The sequence below is a fragment of the Semicossyphus pulcher genome, unplaced genomic scaffold, assembly GCF_022749685.1.
Source record: "Semicossyphus pulcher isolate SPU_LCO1_2020_fin unplaced genomic scaffold, fSemPul1.0.p SCAF_19, whole genome shotgun sequence".
Classification (NCBI taxonomy): domain Eukaryota; kingdom Metazoa; phylum Chordata; class Actinopteri; order Labriformes; family Labridae; genus Semicossyphus; species Semicossyphus pulcher.
This window is the reverse complement of record NW_027211692.1, coordinates 20,972,468-20,998,304: the sequence shown is the minus strand read 5'-3', so window position 1 is coordinate 20,998,304 and position 25,837 is coordinate 20,972,468. Positions and strand designations below refer to the sequence as shown.

The window sequence follows — 25,837 nt, the reverse complement described above, 5'->3', positions numbered from 1 at the left end:
TCTTCTCCCCCTTCTGCTCAACATCATTATTTAACAGGTTGGACATTTCGCTGACGATGTTATGTGGAAATTATATTGAATTATGGTTGAATTACTTTCAGAACCGACAGGAATTTCGAGAGAAATTATAAAGAGGATGGAGAAAGTTGTCAAAGCTTTTGTTTATCGGTTTGTTTTTTACTGACTGAGACAATCCTGCAGCTTCAGCAATCTGCCGCACAGAACTATCTGTTCTTCTGTCTGTGAATGTTTCTGTGAGTACTGTATGTAGTGTGTGAAATGCATGTGTGTGAATAGCTTACACACACACACACACACACACACACACACACACACACACACACACACACACACACAGACTTCCTTCCCTTACAGCTGTTCCATTCAATTCCCCTCTTTCCTTGTCCCTCGGATTATTGCCCTTGAGTTTCTCTTTTATTCCCTATTTCTGTCTTTCCTTTTTCTAATTACTCTCTCTCCCGCTTCTCTCCCTTTTTCTCCCCCATTTTTCTCACCCCCCACAGACAGCAGTTGCATACTAAACGCTGGGAGTCATAGGTGTTACTGTGCTGTGTCTGCCTTTGATCCATGTTGTAATCAAAATCACCTAACAACTGTGCCCCAGGGCTGATGTCATGGTGGGCTGACTTTTACACATTATGCGCTCACACACACACACACACACACACACGAAATGCAGACATGCTAACACATTTCATTACATGTTTTACTTTCAGCTGATGAGCTGAATGAGCAGGTGAGGCTTTTATTTTCAGCTCACAGAAGCACACACACAAACAGCGGCATACTTTGTCATTAGAGGTCTCACTGTTGAAATGTTATGTATATAAATGTATGAATTAATTAATTAAATAACTTAACATCTTATTTAGTAATCAGCATGTTGGAGTCGTTCCTTAAGGACAAATACAAAACTTTCCATAGTTTTAGCTTCTCCATTCTAAAGATTTTGTCTTTTAACTGTATGTGATTGAATAGTTGGATACGACAAAACAAGCCATTTGATAAATTAACTGTGCGCTCTATAAACTTGCACTTTGGATATTTTGTAGGTTAAATAATCAACTCTTCATTGATTTTCTAATGATGAAATGATCTACAGTTACTGCTGTGATTATATAAATCAATACTCGGTCCAAGCACTGCCAGTAAAACTAATAATTCTGCACACAGAGATGCAGGACTTTCAGGCAGAGCCTGTTGAAACAAATCAACAACTACGGAACAAGTTCAAGGCAGAGTTCTGAACGGGTCATCAGTCAGCGAGGGAAAAAAAAGCAGGCAAAGGTTGCAGACAGGCGGAACCACAAGCTGTAGTCAGGAACAAGAACATAGATGGGAACTCTGACTCAGCTCTTGTCTACACGTATATGGATGTTTTTGAAAGATATTTCCTCTTCAAAAATATCTGCCAACACAACCTTCTTTTACAACATATCTTCAGAAATAAAAGAACAGAAAAATGTTTCAAACAGCTCAAATAAGTGTGCTCAGGGCCAGTAACTTGTTTTCCTGTGCGGTCATAACTTTAAAACAGAAACAACAAAAGCTATTTAATATATTTTTATTTGATAACTTTAAAGTAGACCTAACAGGGCTAACTTAACAGACGAGCTTTTGGCCACCATTGTTGATATTGCAGGACTCAAACATGCGCAGTGATTGAGGTGGTGACAGACCTCACCAGAAGTTGTTGGTTTATTTTTCAAAAATCTCAAAATTTTCCGGGTCTTAAAGCTTCCATTTGCATGTGAATGAGAGGCCAAAACATAGAAGAAAATATTACATGTTATTAAAAAATATGGATACATTTGTTGACAAGGCCTGAGTAGTTCATTAGAAGATTGTGCAAGAGGCCGGGGAAAGAGGGCTGGTAGACATGCAGAGAACAAAAGAGGCAATGGAGAACAGATGCTGGTGAGTGAGGCGATCAGGTGTGTGAGACTGGCGGTGCCACACTGAGGGCAACTACAAGCAGGTGTGTGAAATGACAGGAGAGCTTAATGATGGGGAAAACAGCAAAATGAGCAAAATTGTGCAGAACTGACTAATGGAGTTGTCACAATTTTTGAATAATCACCTGAGACTTAAGTGTTGAATTCCCAGCAGCAGTGGCTGACACTGCTCAGCAAGCCAATCATCTCAGTTGTCATTTTTTTGTCATGTGCTGCATTAGAAGTCTTACTTAGTGGTTGAGTTGTCAGGAAAGGAGAGGAACTTGAGATCGCAGTTTGTAACTGACGTGGAAAATGCTTATCGACACCGTGTATTAGCATATAGGAAAAAAAAACTACATCGGAATGGAAATGAGACATTAAAAATGTCATATATACAAATAACACACACACAATTCTCTCACTGTACCTGCATGTGTATCAGTGCTGCAGGAGAAGAGTATGTATGTGGTTGCGTTTATATCCATATGAAGGCCATATAATTGACTTTAGTCTCCATGGAGATGTGAATGACAGCAGAAGCTGCAGGTACAACAGCTTCTGTAGTGTAGGCTTGTCTAATACGTGTGTGAGGTTTGACTCTTTAAAAGTGGAATTTGGGTTTTGCAAAGTGTAGCTCTACTAAATTGTTTTAAATGAATGCAGCGTGTGTCATATAATCATATTTATGTGTGAATATAATAAGTGCTGATTCCATGCAGTTGGGAAAGAATTAAATAAAGCTGTGAAGAACTTTCATTTTGTGTCGATCTTCGCGTCCTCTGTGGGCAAAGCATTACCTCTTAGCTCTTTGCTGATCTTTTCCTGTACATAGGAAGTGTTTTCTGATGAAAAATCTCATCCTGCTGTCTTTTAACAGTCAAACATATCACACACTGTGAATACCCAGAGGAAAATGTAAGTAAAGGCTCTCTCAGCAGCATTTGGTTAATAGTCTCATTTGAACTGACCCAGTGACAGCGGTTTAAGGCATTAGAAATATATATATAGAAACAGTCAATGTTATATGCCTTTGTAGGGTCATATAGAGGCATCAGTGTTAATTTCAATGTGTTTCATAACCCACTAAAACTTCCTCACAGGAGTATTAAATGTGATCTGTGATGCTTTTACAATGACAGTTTGACCCATTAGTTAGTCTTTTCTTTCTATTGTCTCTGTCTCTCTCACACACTCATGCTCGCACATCCATACAGTACATTGGAGTATAGACACATACCCTGTAAATACACTTGCGCAGTGAACTCTCAGATCAATAAGAATGAGTCTTGATGAGATCACAGATGAATTAAAGGGAGATTGAATAGAGAGAAAGAGAGAGAGAGAGTATGTGGGGTGTTAAAGAGGGTGATTAAACAAAGACAAGGTATGATGAGTGAAACAGCGTGATTCTGTGAGTGAAGAACAGAGAGAGGGCAAGTCAATCACACACTGTGGGAGAACCTCCCTCTGCTAATTCTTAAATACGACTTGGATTGATTTGCTCTTCTTCTTCTCCTCTTTTTTCACATCTGGTTTTTGATCAACATCAAAGCTGACACAATCAAATCTTTAAGTGAAAAGATAGTTTAGGAAAAACAGTGAACACAAGAGGTCAACCTCCTGTTCTCTGTACTCATCCTAATGCAGGGCTAAAACCTGCTGTAACAAGTCCAGCATCATTATGGAGTACTTCTTGGTACATGTCCAAGGTAATGGGTGTAAATTCAAGTGTCCATTATATCTCCTAATCTAAGAAAGTGGATCTTCTCATTGATTCTAATGTAGAAAACTTACAGCAGTCATTAGTGAAGCCCACATTAACTGAACCACGCTAATGTGGAAACTGAACCTTAACAATATTTATAGACATGAAAAGAGAGACTGACAAGAGCCCAAGCGAGGTGGATTGAATAATTCTTTAAACTCATTACTGTAATTGAGAAGCTTAAGGTTCATGTTGCAACTTTCTTGGCTTCACTGTATCGGCTGCTTGTGGATTCTAATAGAATCAGCTTTGCAAACTCTTAACCCCATATACTGTGGGGGGTTATTAGCTATCGCTTGCTACAAATTGGCTCACACTCTCCTGTCTCCTTTATATATGCACATCAATCCATGATACAATATGAATAAAACAATTCAAAGAACACACATTGACATAAGCATCATTTTTGACAGCAAATGTTTTTTTGATAAGAATGTAAGCGTAATCTACTTGGTTACATTTTCTATAAGCATAATGATGGAATGAACATGGCCGGCTGTGGCTCAGTGGTCGGTCGTCTCTCAATCGGAAGGTTGAGGGTTCGATCCTTGATTGCTTCAGTCACATGTAGAAGTGTTCTTGAGTAAGACACTGAACCCCAAATTGCTCCCATCATAGCCATTGGGTATGAATGCATGCGTAGATCCTGATTGGAGATTGGCACTTAGGTCATTGCCATCAGTGTGTGAATGAGTGTGTGAATGGGTGAATGTGACGTGTAGTGTAAAAGTGCTTTGAGTGGTCGGAAGACTAGAAAAGCGCTATATAATACAGTCCATTTACCATTGAATGAAAATGGTAAATCAACAAATGTTATTACTCAAAATATTTTTAAAATGTTAACTCAGAATATGTTCTATTGTTGTTCTATTTTTTATATATATATTATAGTATCCACTACTGCAATTAAAAACAGTGTTGTGCTTATGTTCACTCACAGCACTAAGGAAAGACAAGACTGTGGTTTTCATGTTATGTAAAGCTAATAGAAGCATGAGCCATGGTGGTTGTACTTGATTAAAAATCAACCACAGTCCACATTGTTCACTCAGCTTTAACATAAGTGTTTTCATTTCTTTAACCTAACTAACCACAAGTGGGACATACATCATCCTTTTGTTAGCAGGAATGATAGAATTGAACTTTATTGTCCAACAAAAGCAGGACAGTTTTCTTTCTGTCACTGATGGAAACCATAATCACAGTTTACAATACAGCCATGATGGTCAAATTTGAGAAACAGAAGTGAATAAAGAGAGAGAGAGAGCGTGTTTTGGTGTTAGTTCAAAAAGGTTAGGTTGTCATTTCAATACTGTAAGTCAAGAGGGTAAAGTTTATTGTGTTCTTCATGTTCTCTCTTTGCATTTGTCCATCCCTCCATCACCCCTTATACAGTTCTGCGTGATAGCGTGAGTCAGTGCAGTTTCCCTTTGAGGTAAACATGCATTTAGGTCTGCATACATCTGCATGACAACACACCCGTATACTTTTGCTAATTGTAGCTTTATGACCTCTTTCCTTTCTCTATAAGTATCTCTGTAATTATCCCCATCCCCTTGTTTTCTTCTCTTTTCCTTCCTGTTTCCATCACTATCAGCTTGTGTTGTTGTACAGAAGTGCTGTTGTAGAGCTAAAGTGTGATTTAGAATTTGCTCCCATTTTTTAGAGAGAGAAACTAAAGAAGCAAAGAGGTCAACAGAGACCCAAAAGACATTGAATATTTAATGAAGTGATTTTGCTTGTGGAAAAAAACGAATTTGGGGTCATGAATGCATAGCCAGCCAGAAACGAATCACCAGGTAAACACCGGGTAAACACAAAAACACAGAGGGACACTTTGTTCACTTTGATAGTACACATTACACAGAGAACGATGTTAACTACCTGCATGGTGTTGTTAACCTTCACTGACTGCCTCTGAGCAGCAGGTGCAGTCTGACGTGACAGGAAACGTGAAAATAATGAACTTCAGCCATGCAATGATAGGTACTTGTGGTGCACTAAGCAACAGAAAATGAGATCTGCTGTATAAACAAAGCTGATGTTTTTTGATAATCCATTAGTGATAATGTCTCACATAATTAGAATATCACTCAATTTTGCAGACAATTAACTTGATGACAGCAGCCTGTTATCGAAATAAGATGAGGATCCAAGATTTTAGGCTGAATGTTGAATGATCTTACTTGTAAAACTCAAACAAAAACTTTGCAACTTTGCACCCCATATGAACCCGACTCCCCACCTAGTTAATCCTGACCTGCTGTTACCATTAAAACCTGGCCAGCCATTCTTGATTGTGATCAGTAATGATGATGAGATTGATTTCATGTCTTCTTGTCACCCTCTTTACACTATTTGTGTGTAAGCTTGCTAATGAGAAAGAGGGCAAATAAGAGATCCTCTGATATGGAGACAACCTGAAGGGTTAAAGTAGAGAAAAAACAGAAATGTGAGGAGAGACTCTTTTAGGATGACAGCATGCAATACAGCATACAGTAGCTGGACAGGGTCGGGCCTGCTGCAGTGTGTTGCACGGCCGAGTGAGCAGTGGTGCTGCATTGTGAATAATGCAGGATGGAGTGATACAGCAAGGTTTACTGAGTTTGGTCTACATGAACTTATTCATAGCTCTCATGCTGGACTGACGCTGCATCTGTTCCTGCAAGAGTGTAGATTAATGAGAACTGTTTCACATCTGTCCAGAAAGACCGAAGTGGTCCTGCTACTGTTTGCCTGGTTTTGTCTCACTATATCAATGTTACAGTTACAGGAAACAAATACATAACTGGTACGTATGATTTACTTATAAAGCCAGAGGTGTCAGTGCCGGGTTTGTTGCTGTTTGATAGCTTAACCTACCAATGTGTTTTAATCCTATTGTTTTTCTGCAAAGGTCATCTTGTTACAATTCCTTTAAGATTAGCTCTGTTTCATTAACCTTTAGCTTACAATTGAATTAGAGAGCTGAAGACATTTGTTGATCCCTGAAGGGATTTAGTCGTCACACAGCAGGCGGGACACTGGGGCTTTGATTGGTGGTGCAGTTGGAATGCCAAACAGTTACCTTGTTCTGTTGTAACATACAGTATAAGAGTAATTTGAATTAATAATACATCATACAGCATGCATTATGAATTAAAAACATGGATAAGCTTGTCTGTTCTTGGATTTACACAATAAACAAGCAAACAAACAAAGAATGGATAGTGCGGCCTACTGTGTGTTCAATATATATGTTGTCAAAAAAGTGATATCAGGATCGGGCTAGGAAAAACAATATAGCCCTTTAATGTGTAAAAAGACTGCAAGAGTGTCAACTCTGACACCCTCGGCTCTTTGAAAGGCTGCAGCTGAAGTTTCCTTCATGACAAAGAAAAACTCTCCCTCTCTCCATCTCTTTGTATCCAATTCTGATTTACAGATCCTTTATTTGCCCCTGGCAACAATCAGTTTTATGTGATTATCGGAAAAGTATCCAAAGAAAGGTGGCTCCTTATATATAGTCTTTGTTAAGTGTCTTTATAAGCACCATAAAACAGTTCTAATGATGATAAACTGGCAATAAGTGATAATAATAAGCTGGAGACAGAGCAGGGCTGGTGTCTCCCCTGGGAGAGCGCCTGCCTCTATATTTTACTTTTTATGGTCTACAGCAGTTTTATGACGTTTATTAAACTGCTCAGTTTAACTGAATGTCTACTTCTTGTACTGTGTGTGTGCATTTGTGTGTAGCTAGAGCTTATTGGAGGAGTGCAGACATGCTTCTGTGTACACACTGAATGCTTGTGTCCCACATATCTATGTTTGTGGTGTGCATGTGTGTGTGTGCTGTGAAGTTAATAAAGCAGCAACTTACTGAAAATCCATGGGAGCGTTTTCTGGGCTGCTGCTCTGTGCGATGTATTGATTGTGTCCCACACACTCCAGCTCCCCAACATCACTGATGGCCAGGAAATCTGCTGGCTCCGTCTTTTCTTCACATCCCTTGTGTACTGTAAATTGTATTTAATCTCTTGCAACACTCTTGCACTTGGGTGTGTAAATGTGTTGTCAGTGCGTTTGTATGTTATGTCAGAAATAAGTGCTTATCTCACCAAATTCTTTCAGCTGGTGTGCACACATCTGTAAAAGTGTGTTTACATAGGTCCAAAATAGTGTTGGTGGTGTGTGAATGTTCCGTGTCTGTGTGTGTGTGTGTGTGTGTGTGTGTGTGTGCTGGTTGTTCCAGTTTATTTACAGCTTTATTTACAGCTTTACACATGATCAAAGGCCCCTAAACACTTCCACAGCCTATCAGACTGAATATATTCTTCTTCAATATTAATGACACCTTTATAAACTGCTCGTGTGTACGGGCTTTGGCTGCAACAGTGTCAGCATGCCTTTGGAAAGAGGAAGTCTTTAATTAGGTTCTTATTTATTTAAACAGGCAAACATTACTATTCATATTTTTTGCATGGGGAAACACGAGGCAAATGATGATGTAATTACCTGCAATCCATGTTTACCCGTCTATAAAAAGGATGTTTCCTCATCCTTACTTCAGTCAGGTATTAAGAACCAATTAAACAGCAAAGACACGGTCACATCAGACAGTTGGAGCTATTGGCTTAATCCTCATCAATCCTCAAGAGTCTGAACTCTTTAGGTTTTTGTTTGTACAGAGTAATATTTAACCTGCATGATAAACTAAAGCTGCTTCAGAATGTGAGCCTCTGTCCTCTACCATGCAACCACCTGTGCTTTAGTGTGAGTGAGACTGATTATACCAACAAGCATACATGCAAACATATGTTTGATGAGCGTGTTATCATCTCCGTATGTTTGTGCTGCTCAGAGGAGATACATGGTGAAAATCAGCCAGCAGAACATAATGAGATGACATGAAGCCAACACACAATCTGACATTAGCTCATATTCAGCTTTTTGCTTCTTATATGTTCTTGACATGCACAAACACCATGGATGGGTGAGGGCTGACCTTGAAGTCCTTTATGCTTTGCTTAAGCCACGTGGACTTATGCACTGTTTCTAAACCTGCAGAATGAAAAGACGAAAGCCTTGTGCTTCCAAGCACCAAACAATGTAGACATACATATTGATAACACAGAGCATGGGTCTAAAATATCTTGACTTATACTTTTAAAATTCCAAGTCTGTATGATAGTGGATCTATAGTCTGGGGTTTGAAAAAGTTACAATAAATTCCCCGTATACAATAAACTAGATGAGGGTGTTCTGCTTGTGACTATTTTTGTAACATCTTGAAACTGACAAACCGACTTTCACTCCAACTTCAAATCCTAAACGGTCAGCTCTGGAGAACTGAGAAAGTGTGCAACATTATGAATTTTTTAGGAGGGACTGTCTGAAAATGTTCACCACTATCCCCATTTTAATATGAATATACCTTCTCCATCTCACTATGACGGCCTGCTGTACAACCCAGTTACCACTGTTGGCATCTAACTATAGAAATGTTCCAACATGGTCAGACAACAGCGAAAGAAATAGTTCTGATTGAGCATAAACCCTGTGTCAAAGTCCACACACCATAACATGAATCTTATTTACAAGCTAGTCCTTAAATTTGTAATGTGGCCAGAAAAGGATGGAGAGCGTAAAATCATCAACAAACATCAACACATTCTTTATGTGTGTACGAACCCTTTTCTGACCGATATTGTGACTCCATTTACAGGAAAAAAAGACACCCACTTCAATACCACAGTATCCCAATCACCACTGTGATTCAACGGCCAGATATCACTGATAGGCAGTGTAACCAAATCAATGGCACAGTTTAAGCACTTACTAAATTCGTATTGTGTCGACACAAATTAATGTATGTAGTGTTAAAATAATCTATAAAGATTGAGAAAATTATATTTTTTATCTGTGCATTAGCTGGTAATAAAACATTGGTTTTATTTCTCTCTGTATTGTATGTCTTTTTCCCTATATAGATGTAATTCTCTGAGAACTTGACTTCTGCTAAGAGCCTTATAACTACCTCTTATTTCTAAGAGTAAATGGTAAATGGACTGTACTTATATAGCACTTTTCTAGTCTTCCGACCACTCAAAGCTGCTTTTACACTACATGTCACATTCACTCTTTCACACAAACGTTCACACGCTGATGGCAAAGGCCTAAGTGCCAATCTCCAATCAAATCTCTCAATTGGATTCATACCCTATGGCTATGCCGCCGGGTGCAATTTGGGGTTCAGTGTCCTGCCCAAGGACGCTTGGATATGTGACTGTAGCAGTCAGGGATTGAACCCTTTTGAATGAGAGACGACCGACTCTACCACTGAGCCACAGCCGAGGTAGCAGTATTCATTTTCCTTAAATCTTTCTTAATAATGAGTTTTAGCTCAGTTAGTAGAGCAGATGCCACATATATAGAGGTCCTCGCCTGATCGGACCTGGGTTTGACTGTGACCCTCTTTGGTGCATTTTGCCCCTCCCTCTTCTCCCCATATTTCCTGTCTATCCTCACTCTATTATCAATAAAGGCAAATGGCAAAAAAATTATTTAAAATATTGTTTCCTTAATGATTCCTTGGATTTAGAAACATTTAGAAATACAGGCCCACGTTTTCTATGTCAGACAGTTTGAATCTTCAACATTAATTAATTTTCATGTACTGGATTTTAACGACACAGTGCTGCATAGAAGGCCTGTACCATCCATTCATGTAACAACATGCTAGTTTGAAAAAATGCTTTTCTAATGTAGTGGCCATGACCCAGTGGATGAAAGAAATGCTTATCTGTGTAAATAATTAACGAGAAGGCTGGACTCATTGTCAGATAGTCATTGTTTCCTTACTACAAGCTGCACTCATTAGACCACTTGAATGGGAGGTAATCCCAAGTGGTATGATTGTATCTCCCGCTATTGTTCTTACATTGACTAGAATGTGAACTCATTAAATAGCCTTTGCTCCAAACAATTCACAATAGCATGTGATGTTATTGGGATTATTAGGGCTCCTTCTATGTGCATCAAATGTCACCACAGCTCTCACTCACTTGTCATTTATGGCTTGTTTCAGTTTAGCTGAAATGGGCTCAGTTGGGTATTTAAATCATTGTGCTTTCCAAACAGTGTCAATCACATGCTGTATAACAAATAACACATACAGCAAGTCAGAAAGGGCCCACTTTGTACATTTGAGTGATAAATTATAAATGCAAAGTGTTTGCAGTGAAAGATGCTTAAAGACGTGTGATTAGTTTGTGATTTCCACCAATGAGGATTTCATGAGACCATGACGAGTAATCTGTCTTCTTGGACCTATTTCCTCTCAAAATCCTTGCAATCTACACGTATCTGTAATTTGTGTGTCATTTTAATGCTTCATATGCTTCATATAATGTGATTCTTTGTTTGGCCTACAGGGCATCTACGTATATCTGTCTGAGCAGAGAAGGAGACACCTCTACTTTTTCTCTTCCGTAGGTTTTTTTATTTCAAAGATGTGTGTGCATTCTTCTCTGTGTGTTTGTGTCTATGAACATGCCTCAGTGTGTGTGTGTATGTGTGTGTGTGTGTGTGTGTGTGTGCACTCACATTAATCTCCTTTATTGATTGAAGTTATAATTAGCTTATTTAATGACCCATCAGGATTAGTTAGAACATGCTGTGGATGGACAGACTCTGTTCTTATTGCTCACCAGTCTTTGTTTTTCTGTGTCTGTTTGTTTTAAAGATGTTGTTGCTTAAAAAGAAAGAAGTCATAAAGATGAAGACAAAGATAGTGTGACTTTTAGCTTGTAACTCACGACACATTTGTACACTATTGTACACTTTGTCTTGCCTGAAGGCATCTTGGCAGGAGTGATTGTGGTAGATGAGATGCTCATTTCATTTCGCATGCATTTTTCCAGCTGCTTTAGGGATTTGAACCTATAATCCGTTTAGATAAAGTATCTCTGGCTTGGCTCCTGTCTCACGTTGTCCCTCTCCTTCTGTCCCTGGCCGCTCTATGAAGCCCAGCAGAGAATCTCAGCGCCGCAGAGACAAATCCACCATGTGTTCCCCTTTATAACCACAGAGCTGTGGCTCAGGTGGCAACATTAGGCTGACAGGTTTTTGGACATCAGACAGAAAATTCTGCTGAGTTGTATTTCACAGCCATTGGCCTGGCATCCTGCCCTATCTCTGCTCCTAATTTATACATTTTTATCAGGCACAATGCAGAGTCATCACTGTTAGCAGCTGAGGATTCAGTCTGTATTATAAGTAAAAAAGGGCCTTTGAGAATAGATGTGTACTGTACTTAATCACAGCATGACAGTTTGTTATTTTGTCAGCAACAATCTTTATTTGGTTCTCGGGAACTGCAGACAGAAAGATGCACTAATCCCTATAAAAACTGGATTAGTTATCCAAGGCTGGTGATGATGGATGTTCCAATTGTATGCTTAATTTTAATTCAATGTAAATCTAAAATGGTTGTACGTTTAGTAAATTGTAAGTTTTAAAAGTACAGAATGCAGAACAACCTTCTTGTGTTCCACCAACAAATAACAGATAAACAGACTAATTTGGCCTGACATGTAAACTCCCTCTTGTTTTTGTCCTCCAGCAGATTGTCTGACCAGCTGCTCGTGTTCACTTAGTGGAAGTGCAAATCAGCACATCTTCCATTCAGGCTGAGAGTTTAATCCTAAACAAAAGATTCACTAGAGTTTTACACGTAACATGGAATAATTGCACTACAGGAACTTCAGAAATTAATCCTCAGTGCATAAGGCAAGGTCATGACATCAGTAAGACTAGAGTTCTAACAAATGTGTAATGTGTGCACACACATCAGGGCAGAACCAGGGCATCACTTACACATACACACAGAGAAACACACTCAGAGAGAGAGTTGGTGATCAAGTCAAACTGTCAAACAAATAAACCTTTTTTTGTACCAGAAACCTAATCTTAAACCTTTTATGTTTATATTTGTGCATACAGCAAACGCCTGGTAGGTTCTAGTTCAGCCTGTTGGTGATGGGTATGAGCCAGGAACACTGGCAAAAATGGTTATGTCCTTCCAATCTTCATACTTGCAGATAAAGGCATTGTTGACACCCTAAAGACCCCTGAAAAACAAAAATTGAACAGTAACAGAAAAAAAACTGAAAATATACTGATATACGATGAGACTTGGTTTTCCCTGCAGTGATACTGAAAGTATGTGATAAACTTTCAAACGCAGGATTTGTGAGCAGTCGCCTCAGAGTGAAGCTGCATTAAAGCCTTTCCTGGAAGCTGCACATTGCCATCAGCACTGAACTTTGGATCAACTCTTTAAAGCTGTTTTTAGGTTTCATAGTGGGCTATGTTTTTCTTTTCCTCACTGGGACAGAATATCATATTTATTAGTTAGTTTATTATGTATTTCTTTATTAAACTGCAAACATGCTGGAAAAGTGCTATATTCTCCTTTGAAGAGAGTGGGGGACTGTAGTAGAGGGACTGTAGGCGCCCCATATACAGAGGCTACAGTCCTCTACTGCTAAACCAGCGCCCCAGAATCAGCACATTTGCAGCACTTTGAGAGCAGAAGTTCACCGACATCCCGCATCATTTTTTAGGAAATCATGTATCTGCATTCATGTTACGTGGTTGTTTGATGGCATTATAAGTTAGTGCATAAAAAATAAGGTCAGTCGGATTGTCAGTCCATTCACTGATTGATGTATTCTGAATAACATCCCACTTTTTGGGAAGAAAGCCCAATTCAACAGCTGGAAAGCCAAAGGCATGATTATAGTGCAAAATCTTTTAACGCTTAATACAGGATTGCATTACAAGTGTAACTGCCTTCAAGCTGTGATTGTGTGTGTGTGTGGGTGCAGTCTTTGCTGAGGAAGAATCTAGGACCTTCTAATAATCTCATTTGGTATTTGTTTTGTTTTGCCTCCAGGCCCTGAGTCATCTAGGTCCACTGTCGAGGTTTGGGGAAATTAAACCAAAGCTCACAGTTCTTACACACGATGAACAAGACATTGATTTTTTTCCCCTTCTCAAATAAAGAACACCAAAAAGAGTCGTAATGTTCTGAAATAGTGTTTTGTTGCGCACGCGTGAGCCTGTGTAGATTGTTCCACTTTCTGCTCTAGTCTTGCATTATTATTATTAAGTTCAGAAGAAAAATCATGCAACTTGGCCTCCTTAGGCTTGTGCCCCTGTCATTATACCCTCAAGCCACTGTGCCTGCTATATGTTTCTTTGATCTCCACAGAAATCAATTCAGAAACAGAAGCAGTCTGTGCAGAAAACAAAAACAAGTTTTTTAAAGCACAACTTCCAGCACTTAATCTTTGTCTGAATTACTCCTCCGTCCTTAGTTTGCACTTGAAGTTCCTGCAGTTCCACACAACATCATGATCTTCTGCAGCATGCGTCTCAAGAACACACTTTTTGGCAACTGTTTGAAATGCCTTATTCCCCTCAGCACGTCTGAACATTAAAGGAAAATTGAATTGTGAGAGAGGCAGGTGGGGCATGTTTTGGATGATGGATATCAGCTCGGTTCTGTCGATGCAACAAAGAGTAAAAGGAAAACTAATAGGACAAAAGATGACAGAATTACCCCACTGCCTGCCAAAAAACATTCTGTGGTGTTGGTTTGTGGAAATTGCTTGTCCTTTCTCAGATATACTTGCTTTACATAGCTTCAGAAACCAGATGAACAGCGCGGCCACTTGACAACAAATAGATCAGAGACTGTGGCAGAGTGATTCAGGCCTGAAATGTGAGGATCTTTGCCCACGCAGCCACTCTGAGTCACTGCAGGCGCATATGGGGTTGTGCTTGCTCTTGTCCTTCTGGAACTGTTCAAATGCTCACATACACACTAATGTATACACACACGACTGTTACACATATATACAATTACATGCCTAGTTTGTCTCTGAGAGCATGACGCTAATTGTGGGTAATTTGCATTGTGAGTACCTAGGTTGATGCAAATTTGCCTCAGGAGAAAAATCAAGAGGTTTGTGTGTATTTTACATAACAAGAAGACCATCAGGACAGAAATCCGGTTCTGACAGAGCTGAAAGGAACGAGGTAGCTCCATAATGATCCATTATGCCTCCCGGAGGTATGTTTTTACTGTGGGGGTTGAATAGCAGTGCACTATAGGTCCTTTATTATTTTCCCGTATATAGAGCTGAATTTATTCCTCATGTCCAGGTTAGCTTCTGAGCTTTCCCTTCACGCTATGACATTTTTTTTCGGTCTAGGATCAATTATAATCTCCTGCCGCTCTGGCTGGAAACACTAAAGCAGGTTTTCAGAGGTTTGGCCATGTGAAAGCCATGTGCAAAACCCTCATCAGATCTGTGCTTTATAAAACTGTTATCCTATATTTGGTAAAACTATTAGGTAAGGATCTTATTTCACATTTGAAGAACTAAACATTTAGAAAGAAAACGTGATTATTGATACATTTTTAAAAAGAGATACAAGTAAAACTCCACAAAAACATATGCATGATGCTATAGCTTTTAAATGGGGCAGCATCTGATAAATACAGTGATGCTTAAAAGCCACACATTTATGCACAGCATTAGTGATATGCATGTATGTACTAATGTACTTTGTATTTCTACTAAAGTATTCTGTAGATGTGTGGGTTTAAGCATTGCATCGGTTTGCAGAAAGACGAGTCAAATGAAGGCGCACGCATGATATTTTCTCCTGTTTCTGGAGGTTTATTGTTTAAAGGCGATGACAGGAAGTGTTAAACTCTCTTATTCCCTGGAAAAAAAGCTAGAAGAGGCACATGCTGTAAGTCTCAACACATGTGTGTCACTGTATTTAATATTTTCACATGCTGCATTCTGCCATTCACGAGCTGCGTACACCCAAGGGTACAAGTACTGCACAGCAATGCATATTTGCATGATCCAGTGCTGAATGATAGCACAAGCCCACATGTGCACACAGAAAGCCCCACAAATCTCTCCATACTCACAATTACTGATCTGGTCACAGTGTATATTGCTGCTGCTACTGTGAAGGTGTCAAAGGCCTGATTGGCTGAAAGTGTGCTTCCTAGCGGCCCCATTGCCGGTGTTATCTCACCTCGCTTGCTAGGTGACAGCTTTTATATTACTCCCATACACAGGCTGCTGCATTACTCTGATGGTACGTAGGCCTTGAGAGCCGCCCCGCTCATTTCTTCACACCCCCCACCCACTCCGAGCTCAGGCTTTGATAAGCATGAAATAGCCCCGCTGCTGAGATTGCTCCTTAGTTCATAGAAACAGTTTATCTCTTATGGACACACAGGTTCAGACATATACAGGCACAACATGCAAGCAGGTGCATGTCAAGGTGCGCGTGTGCACAGATGTTTTCATGTTTTTATGCATGCATGCCCGCGTGACTGCATCGGCACATTCACACAGCTGCAAGCACATAAGCACAGATTGCTTACATTTCAAAAGAGACTTTTCCAGAGTGGTGGTTGTGATTTACTTACCGTTTTTATTTTAAATGTAAGTAGGCTGTGAAGCACGGGCCACAGGTGAATAACTGCCCTGGGGTTACAGCCTGCAGGATATTACAGCACATAAGATAACAAAAAATGTCCCCTGTGTATTGTTGGTTCGTGATCACATTGTGGGAATGTTTTTTGATAATCTTAAGAGATGAGTGGTGATATTTTATATAGTGAATATAAAAAAAAGGTCATTGTTGTTTGGTAAACAGTGAATTTTTGGGGGTGACTATTTTCAGTTGCACATTAATACTTATTGTGCTTCACTGTGTATTTAGATGTATGTGAGGTTGAATCAAAGTAAACTTCTGTGCTGCGGTTTATTCGAAAATGAAGACTGTTTTTTATGGGACTTGTTGACAATTAAAAAAAATACGGAAAATCACAGTACTCGTTAGAGACAGAATGAACTCTCCAAAGTATTTTCTTATGTTAGATCGACCTGATGTCGCTTCTGTTTAATATCTCTCACTGTTGCCCTGTTGTTATGGGTAACGACAGGACCGTTAAACTTGGAGAGGGAGGAAAAAGCTGATTGTTGTTATGGGTAACGACAGGACCGTTAAACTTGGAGAGGGAGGAAAAAGCTGATTGGTCTCCAGCCAATTCTAGAATGTTTATCCACATGATGCCGTTGCCATAGTGACACATCAGCCTTTTTGAATCTCATACAATACATCAGTGATGATTTAGATTTTTTTTTAAAAATCAACCAATATTTTACAGCCACAATGACAAGACAAGTGTATCTGTAATATGCCATTCAAGAAGGTAGCATCCACAGCTGCTGCATCCTGTTCCTATTTCCTCCTGCTTTCTTAATGACACTATTAAGGAAAAGGTCAGGGTGAAGTCAGACACTGCAGGAGGGCAGGTGAGAGGTAGTGTTAATGCGAGAGATGCAACTGTCTTTCATTACCCTTCACAATCTTTACCATTGCACTACTGTTGCCTACAGGTGTCATTGATGTTGTATTTTAGTATTATTTTTTAAATATATTTATATCTGTAGGCTTGTAGTTTTATAGTTCAATGTTTATGGACATTAATGTTTGTGTTACCTTATTGTCCTTGTCTTAAGCCTATGTCTATTTCTATGTACATGGAGAGTCAGATTTCTTATGTTTACACACATACCTGGCCAATACAGTAGGTTCTGAATCTGATCACCAGACACCATCATCAGCTGTGATCCATATAATATTTCTCTTCCACCTTCATGCTCTCACTTTCTCTTCTTGTACCCATGTATATTTCTAGCAGGCCAAAGGGTAGACCTTGTAGGTGCTAACAAAGAAAATAACACCCTTAAAAAGCATGGATTTCTTTGTAGCTACACACAGATTACACAGTGTTGACACTGAGTTGATACTTCTCTGTCATCTGGGGACCTGAGTGAAACGTCATCATTCTCGTCTTTTACCCCTAATTCTAATTCAATCTTAATTGTAATTGGTGCATCATTAATCCGTGCGCACAAACTCACTAGTTTCCCTCTGCATCAGTGCTTTTTGCAATCTTTGGCTCCGTGGAGCACTTCATCAGCGTCTTGCTGGCAATGTCTTTTCTCTTTCTGCTTGCTCAGTTCCATTTTGTTTTCATCTGGCCAACATATTTACGTTAAAGCTTACACAGCTCAGAGAACTTGACTGTTGCAACATTTAATTGAATAGTTTTTGTTTTCCTCCTCTGGATTTCCTTGATATGAGTGAATAGTTGGTATCTCAGCAGAACTGGGGTTTTTTTTTTAATCACTCTTCGCCTCAATCTTCCTCTCTCAATTACTCACTCAATTAAATATGGAGAGATAATTAGTCCACACAACATGATAATTATCTACAGATGGCTCTCTTTTCCTCTGAAGTGAAGTCATTAACATGGCAGCCTTTTACCAATAGAAGATTTTATGCAAATATGTTATTACAACTAGCTATGACTAATTAGGCCTGTGTGTGTCGGATTCTCTATTCCCAAATTACAGCTACACAAACATCAGTCAGAAGAAAATGACGTTCTACTTTCTGTCTCTTTGCAGACCCCTAACAGGACTTGGCCCATTTTTACACATGGTGATGTGAAGTCAGCAAAAACAAGCAATGAGTTTGAGGAATCTGAGGTTTAAGAAGTTTTAAAGGCACAAGGGAAAAAAACGTCAGCAGCAGCTAGGAGACCAAAAAGGTTTAAGCTTTTATTCTGACTCTCAAGGTTTTTGCGAAATGTTCTGCATGTATCAGACAACTCGACTGTCTTTCCGAGTTGACTATGTGAAGGTTGTGATGGATGAGTGCAGTAGAAGAGTTGCAGAGAGTTTTTATGTTTTAAAAATGGTGGAATGCAAGTGGGAGGTAAAAAGAGAGTGAGGGGAAGAGCGATGGTCTGTGTGAGAGGAGGAGAGGGATGCTCACATGCACAATGATGACGACAGCAACGTTGAATGAAGTGAAAGGGCCTATTGACCTACTGTGCAACATTTCACTATAAAGCATATTGCGTTCACCTGTTATAAAGTGTCTGATAAATAAACTACTTTGCCTGATGTATCCAGAACAGACAAATATGGTTCAGAGACATTAAGAGAGATCACACTGATTCACAAGGTTGTGCAGGGATGAAAATGAGCAGAGCAGTACAAGGTTAGAAGACTTTTATAGCTGGTGGATGACAGACAATAAGACGGATGGAAAATAACAAAATAAAACAGAGATAAAGAGGAAAAGAAGAGAGGACCTGTTGCAAAAGCTTATAAAGTTGTGAGTACACTCTTGGGCAGCGAAGTAACTGCTGTCGTCTCCATGAGGTGTGAAGTGTCACCACAGACGAGCAATGTGTGATGCCAGGATTTAAGTGATTACTGTAACATTGTAACCTACTTTATGTGGAGCTCAGGTGGCCTCAGGCATGCAGCTCTGCCTCCTCTGTGTCCTCTTTCTCCTGTCTCATTCACTCCCTCTGACACACACACATACACACACACACACACTCACAAAGATACATGTTTCACACTCGACGGAAAAGTGTGTCAGACATTCTCTCGTGGCCCATAAGTGTTTTTCAGTCGCGTAAACAACAATGCAATGTTCATTTTGAAAATTGGTCACAAAAGTGAAAGCAATTCTCCTGAAAGTCATCACAAACTCATTACAGGGAAAGTTCACCCAGAAATAACACCCTGCCCAACATTAACCATCTTTACTAGGGCAGCCAAGAACTACATTTCTTCTATACTGTGTTAGTTTTTTTCAAAATAAAGTGGAAGGTTTTATTTCTTTAGATCTTAACTAAGATGTAATTCATCTCCCGATAAGGTTAATACACAAGAAAAATGTTAACAGTGCATTATTCTGCCACATCTGGAGCTACCTTGACGTCTTAGCAAATATCATCCTTGTATAGTAAAAACTAATCTTGCTTAAATTGCAGACTCTTAGCATAAGCTATATTCATTTCTTCCTGAACACTTAGCAGCCCCCTCCTTTACTATAGTGGAGGAGGTAATGGGCAAATAAGCGATAGATCTGTGGTGATGGCTGTTGACATGCAGGAGAGAAAGAGAAAGAGGTAAAGAAAGTGTCTTGGCAGTTGAAGAGAGAGGATGATATTGCCATATAGTACCGGGGGTATTAGAGAGTCATTACTGTCTATCATGAGGCAAATGAAGACGTGTTTAAGTGGAGATGAATAGCCTCATTGAAGGAGAAGGCTTGTTATGGTGGATGTGTTTGGAAAAGCGGCTGCAGGGGTTCATATTTCAATAAATATTTGATGGGCGAGGACGGCTGTATTAGCGTGTGCGGTTCAGCTGTGGGGGTTTGGTTATTTATATGTGTGGCTGTAAGTGTTTGCATATCTGTGAAGAGCCATCCGAAAGGGTTTTAAAAGAGCGAAGAGATCACGTTCTCACTCCGTCTCCCAAGTGGGGAAATCTTAGTTTCTTCTTCTCTGCATCATTCTCTCCATCTCATCTGTTCTCCTCTTCTCACTGCCACTCTTTCATCCATCTTTGCAATCTATCCCCGTGAAAGCTGAATGGGGCGATGTATTGTGTAGGTTCAGCAGTATCCGAGCCAACCAAGCGGATCAGAGAAAAGTAATTTGTTCCTTTATTACTTTGGTCAACATGGGAGAAAAGAGTCAAACAGTGAGCCAAAGAAAGTATACCCATCTATTAAAGGGTCTTTTCACTTCTCCCCTACTGAAGCTCAATAAGCTGGGAATTGAGTTGAGTTGAATTGATGTGAGTCAACTGCGATAAGAAGTTCAACGCGTAGCTGCTCTGTGACGTTTGTTTCAGGAAAGTGACCGGTCCTTTGATTCTTGCTGTTTGGTTAATACATTTGGAGTATTAACACTTTGTGTAGAGTTAAATATCAGCCATGAAAATCCCTCAATGATAATCCACCATCATTAATTTGCAACAAAGATACTCTGTTTTAAATGATTGTTGGTTTTCATACCAGTCATCTCCGTGGGCAGTTTTATGCTTTGTAAGGAGATCTGTCTCCACTCCTCTCCGGCTCCAGCCAAGCTTTCCTTTTTAAACCTGAAATAGAGTTCACCTGGATGGTCATCATTCATGGTCGAGGCCCGGGAACAGCGACATCATCAGTAATCGCTGGCGGGGAACCCGGTGCCTGACTCAGCGCCTCCAGTCTCCATGATCTAAATTTAAAAGATTGCCCTGACTTGACTATGCAGCCTTTACTCCAAACTTTCTTCCCCTGAAAAGAGTCATCTTTTCAGGGGAAGAAAATAAAACTTAAATTACTTTTCATGATTTTATTTCAACCTGCTCCTGTTCTGGGTCACCAGCAGGGCAACAGTTTGGTCCTACAAATATTCTGAAAGAAAGCGAGGTCACTGCTGAAAACAGATAATTAGTCATATACATGATGTCACTGTGATAACATACAGAGAAATGCTGAAACCATCCCATACATCTCTTGTTGCTGTCCCTGCTGAGAAAATGCAGCTCATGTAACTTGTTGTTCAAGATCACCTTGTCTAAATTGTCGAGCGTCCTTTGCAGATATTTTATAGGTTACAGAGGATCTAATGCATCATCCAAAATCGATTTTCTGAGGGTGGCTTAATTTTTTTATGCCCAATTAACCATTTTGATATTGAAGGATACAGAGGTGACGTGTCAGCTATAAATAACCTAAGTGGATTTGACAGGTGAATAAAAATGAAGGATTGCTGGAAGCTTTAAATAAGTAGTCTTCTATCAATGCACAAGGCTGAGCCTGCAAATATAGCAAGATAAGATGTTTTTAATGAGGTTATTTATGTGTTTTAAACAGTTACTCGAAAATGACTCACAGCGGCCTGTAATGAGCGATCAGACTTTCAGGCTTTTGCTGTTTGCTTTAGCACGACACAAAAATGTTTTTAACAGAACAGCATATTCTGTGCCCCACAAGACCTTTCTCCAGCATTGGCTGTGTCCTGCTTTACTTTTAAGAGTTGCACAGAGCTTAACTGTGACATAGTAAATGTATCTGTAATCAACCTGCTTTTATTCAAGGAGCACACCATGTGAAGTACACCGTGTGAAGCACAGAAGTTTCTTTCTTGTTCGGCCTGATTCTAAAAGTGAATAAAAAATGACGTCAAAGATTCAAATTGAGATCAGTTTCTAAGTCTCCTCTTTAAATAAGGTTCCTGAACAAGTGAAAACAGCGACGTAACATATTCTTAACTACTCTCCATAGAAAACCTCGCCACCTGTATGCCAACAAACTGATGAATAGGATCAGTGGTTTTAGCTTTGCACCTGTTCCAAACTAGGAGGGCGGTTTTTAGGCTCTTTGTATGTGTGTGTGTATGTGTATGTGTGTGTGTGTGTGTCCTAACGTCCGTTTAGTCATCAATCCATGGACGCTCTCTCAGGAAGCTGACATGACAGCACAATAACGGTTCGTCAAGCTTGATTGGACATGGCAGAGATCTACCAGTCTATCCGCAATACTGGAACAGACAGGGAGGACAACCTCTGCTGTTTAACTGTAATCTGAGAGTGAAAGAGTGCCTCTGCCTTTGTCAAGCAGCTTTCAGCTCATTGGCTACATACAGCCACGGTTAACCAAAAACTTAAGTGGCTGAATGTCATTGATGCGGTAATAATTATAAAATTAACACTTAAAGTACCAACAGTATCAATAATACTAGGAATTATTAAACTTATTTATTAATTCATTCTTGTGGGATTTTCAGCTGTATCGGGATGAAGGCATGTACGTTTGTCAATTTAGACACTGTATGGTCAGCATGTGTTGGTTAATGAGGTTGCAAAGGCAGGTGTGGGTTTATGGGAGGACAGGCTAATTACTGTATGTATAGAGGGGATTCATGTTTATACTGTACAGCAAAGAAAGACGTTATTTTTAGCAGGGATTGTGTGGACACCTAAAGAGGCTATTAGCAAGCTAATTAGATGTGTTCAATACCTCATACAGACACACTAGATCTCTACTCTGTAGTAAACAAGCTTTAACTTTCTTTTTCATGAATATTTTCCACCACTGCGTATGCTGGTTCGATAAGTGTTTTCCATTTTGCCTGATCAGTGTTGATGTTTCTTTAGCACCTCTTCCTCTCCTGGGTGTTTGTTTTCCACCCTGCTGACTGGAAAGTTACATTAAAGGGCTGACAACCAATTCACTTCCCTGTAAGCCTTTGTTACATGCACCCCTATTAGACATGATGGGAGGCTGACAGCGTCAGGGCTTCTACCTGGAGGTCCGGGAGATCGAAATTCAATTTCCTGTCAACAATCAGAAGCTCTGTCAAGCTGTCATGTGATGATCAGGAGCAGGGCTGCATCCAGTGTCTTGTAAACATGAAAGGCCTGCTTGTAATTCACTTGACTGAGTCTTCTCTGCATGATGTTGCATTCACAATTTTACATCCGTTGTTGGTGGAAATGTCCCAAGAAATACATGATGATGATGATACTTACCATTGTATTGATTATAAGATCTGGTATTTTATATGGTTAAATACAGGGATGTAATGTTGCTGTGTATACTAAACAAGAGATGTGATTCCTTCTTTTCTATTTTTGCAGGAACCTCGGAAAGTCAGGACTCAGAGTATCTTGCTTAGGACTGGGTGAGTGTGACCCATAATGCATTTCTCCATCAGGCCTCAACAAAAACATCCTAATAGAATCTGTTTCTTTTGCACTCTGTGGAACACTTTTAGTGATGGACCAGCTCTGCATTAAGTCATTTAATGATGTCTCCCACCAAAATAAAACAAAAACATTAAATTCAGAAGTGGGCTTGGAGTTAAACGATAATGTTCAGCTTTTTTTATTATGATTATTAAAGCAACTAATCTACCGCAGCTGTATTTTTCCCCTACATCACATTTACACACCAACACATGCACTTGTACATATCCACACGCCTCCACGCACACACTAAAACACACTGACACGAATAATAGTTCACTTTCTGATAAAAGTAGACTGACTGTAGTCTAATCAGTTGGTATTTTTCCAGCAGAGTTGTTTGTAGTATACATTTGTGTGTGTGTGTGTCTGTGTGTGTAACCATATTGATGTGGGTTGCTGATAAAAAATCTTTACTTCTCATACAAGAGAGTCAAAGCCACCCCCAACTTCAATATTTAGCATGAGAGTGGGAAGAACAACACACACACACACACACACACACACACACACACACACACACGCGTGCGCGCGCAGAACCACACAGCGTTTCTATTCCTGTCACCATGGAGAGCTCTCAAACAACAACAGTGTGTCTTTGTTTGTGTGTATTTGCTTGTTCTGGGTTTCTTGTTCTTGTCTTCTCTAAAAATATTAGCCCAATGTTCCTTATCAAGAGCTCCTGATGAGGACACACAAACAGAGATGGATTTATAAAACGCTCAGACACCGGTACACAGACATCCGCAAGGCAAATGTCATAGTGACATCTGTGCCAATGCAGGTGCACTGAGTTTCGGCCTGTAAGATGATCAAGTTTCTACAAATTAACCATGGCATAAAAATGATGTCAATGTCATTGAAACATAATCAGTCTCTACAAAAAGTATACACCAATCAGCCATAACATTATGACCGCTGACAGGTAAAGTGAATAACATTATGATTATATTTTTACAATGGCACCTGTCAGTGAGTGGGATATGTTAGACAGCAAGTGAACATGTTGTCCTCGAAGTTGATGAGGGAAGCAGGAAAAAGAGGCAAGCATAAGGATGTGAGCGACTTTGACAAGGGCCAAATTATGATGGCTAGATGACTGGGTCAGAGCATCTCCAAAACTGCAGCTCTTGTGGGCTGTTCTCGGTCTGGAGTGATGCTTTGGGCAATGTTCTGCTGGGAAACCTTGGGTCCTGCCATTTATGTGGATGTTACTTTGACACGTACCACCTACCTAAACATTGTTGCAGACCAAGTACACCCTTTCATGCCCTAATGGCAGTGGTCTCTTCCAGCAGGATAATGCGCCCTGCCACACTGCAGAAATGGTTCAGGAGTGGTTTGAGGAACACAACGAAGTTCAAGGTGTTTACGTGGCCTCCAAATTCCCCAGATCTCAATCAAGCATCTGTGGGATGTGCTGGACAAACAAGTACGATCCATGGAGGCCCCACCTCACGACTAACAAGACTTAAAGGATCTGCTTCTAACGTCTTAGAGCCAGATACCTCAGCACACCCTCAGAGGTCTAGTTGAGTCCATGCCTCAACAGGTCAGGGCTGCTTTGGTGGCAAAATTTTGTTTGTGTTCTGTGGTTTCTTTTAAAAGACCGCTTTCTTCTTTATCAGTCAAACCAAACTTAATGTATTAAACCAAAGATGTTGTCTATTATTAAACAACATCTTTTAATCATCTTAATACAGAAACGCAAACACAATGTGATAAAAGAAATCAGACACTCAGATTGAAATTTGCTGAAGGGAGATCATTTATTGAATCTTTTAGTATTGCATTTATGTAGGAACTCAATCAGTTATGAGATGGAAGTGAAAATCCAAACATCACAAAATAATTAGTTCTAACAAGTTTTCATATTTGATTTGCTCTATATGAATTCCAAAATTCAATTATTCAGGCTCTTAGAGTGTGATGGATCTAAGCAGAAGGATTTTAAGTTCCCTGCCTGCCTGATGACTAGAATACTTAAATGAAGTACGAGATATGAGGATAATTTATATATGAAACCACTGTCCGGTTTTTGAAGTTTAAGAGAAAAACTGAATCATCTACAACTCATTTTCCCAGAAACTGAAATATTTATTAGTTTTTCCTCAGCTTTCTTATGGAAAACCAAAAGAAACTGCATGGGACTGTGTCAATTACAGCAGCAGTACTCCAATATCATATATAAGTAAGTTATACATCTCCTTAAGAGTTCATTCCACATCCTTAAAATCCTCCTGAGCTGTTAGAAAAGGAAATACATGTTTTTACATCAGTGGAATCAATTATGGTGATAGCTGTTGAAGCAATTTTCTGTTAAAGTTTGGATAAAAAAGGTCACTTTAATTTGATGGCTCCTAGACTAAATAACTCAATGTTGGTTGTGCTTTGCAGGCAGACGTGCAGGATCCTTT

The 25,837-nt window shown here is 39.6% G+C and overlaps 1 protein-coding gene across 1 annotated transcript in view; it reads left to right on the top strand.

Moving 5' to 3' along the window:
* Positions 1-25,837, top strand: part of kcnab1a (potassium voltage-gated channel subfamily A regulatory beta subunit 1a) — a 69,812-nt gene that overhangs the window by 12,605 nt on the left and 31,370 nt on the right. Inside the window, exon 2 of the mRNA XM_069668528.1 lies at positions 23,313-23,356. Within this exon, the coding sequence (XP_069524629.1) occupies positions 23,313-23,356 (44 nt within the window). The remainder of the gene's footprint in view (positions 1-23,312; positions 23,357-25,837) is intronic.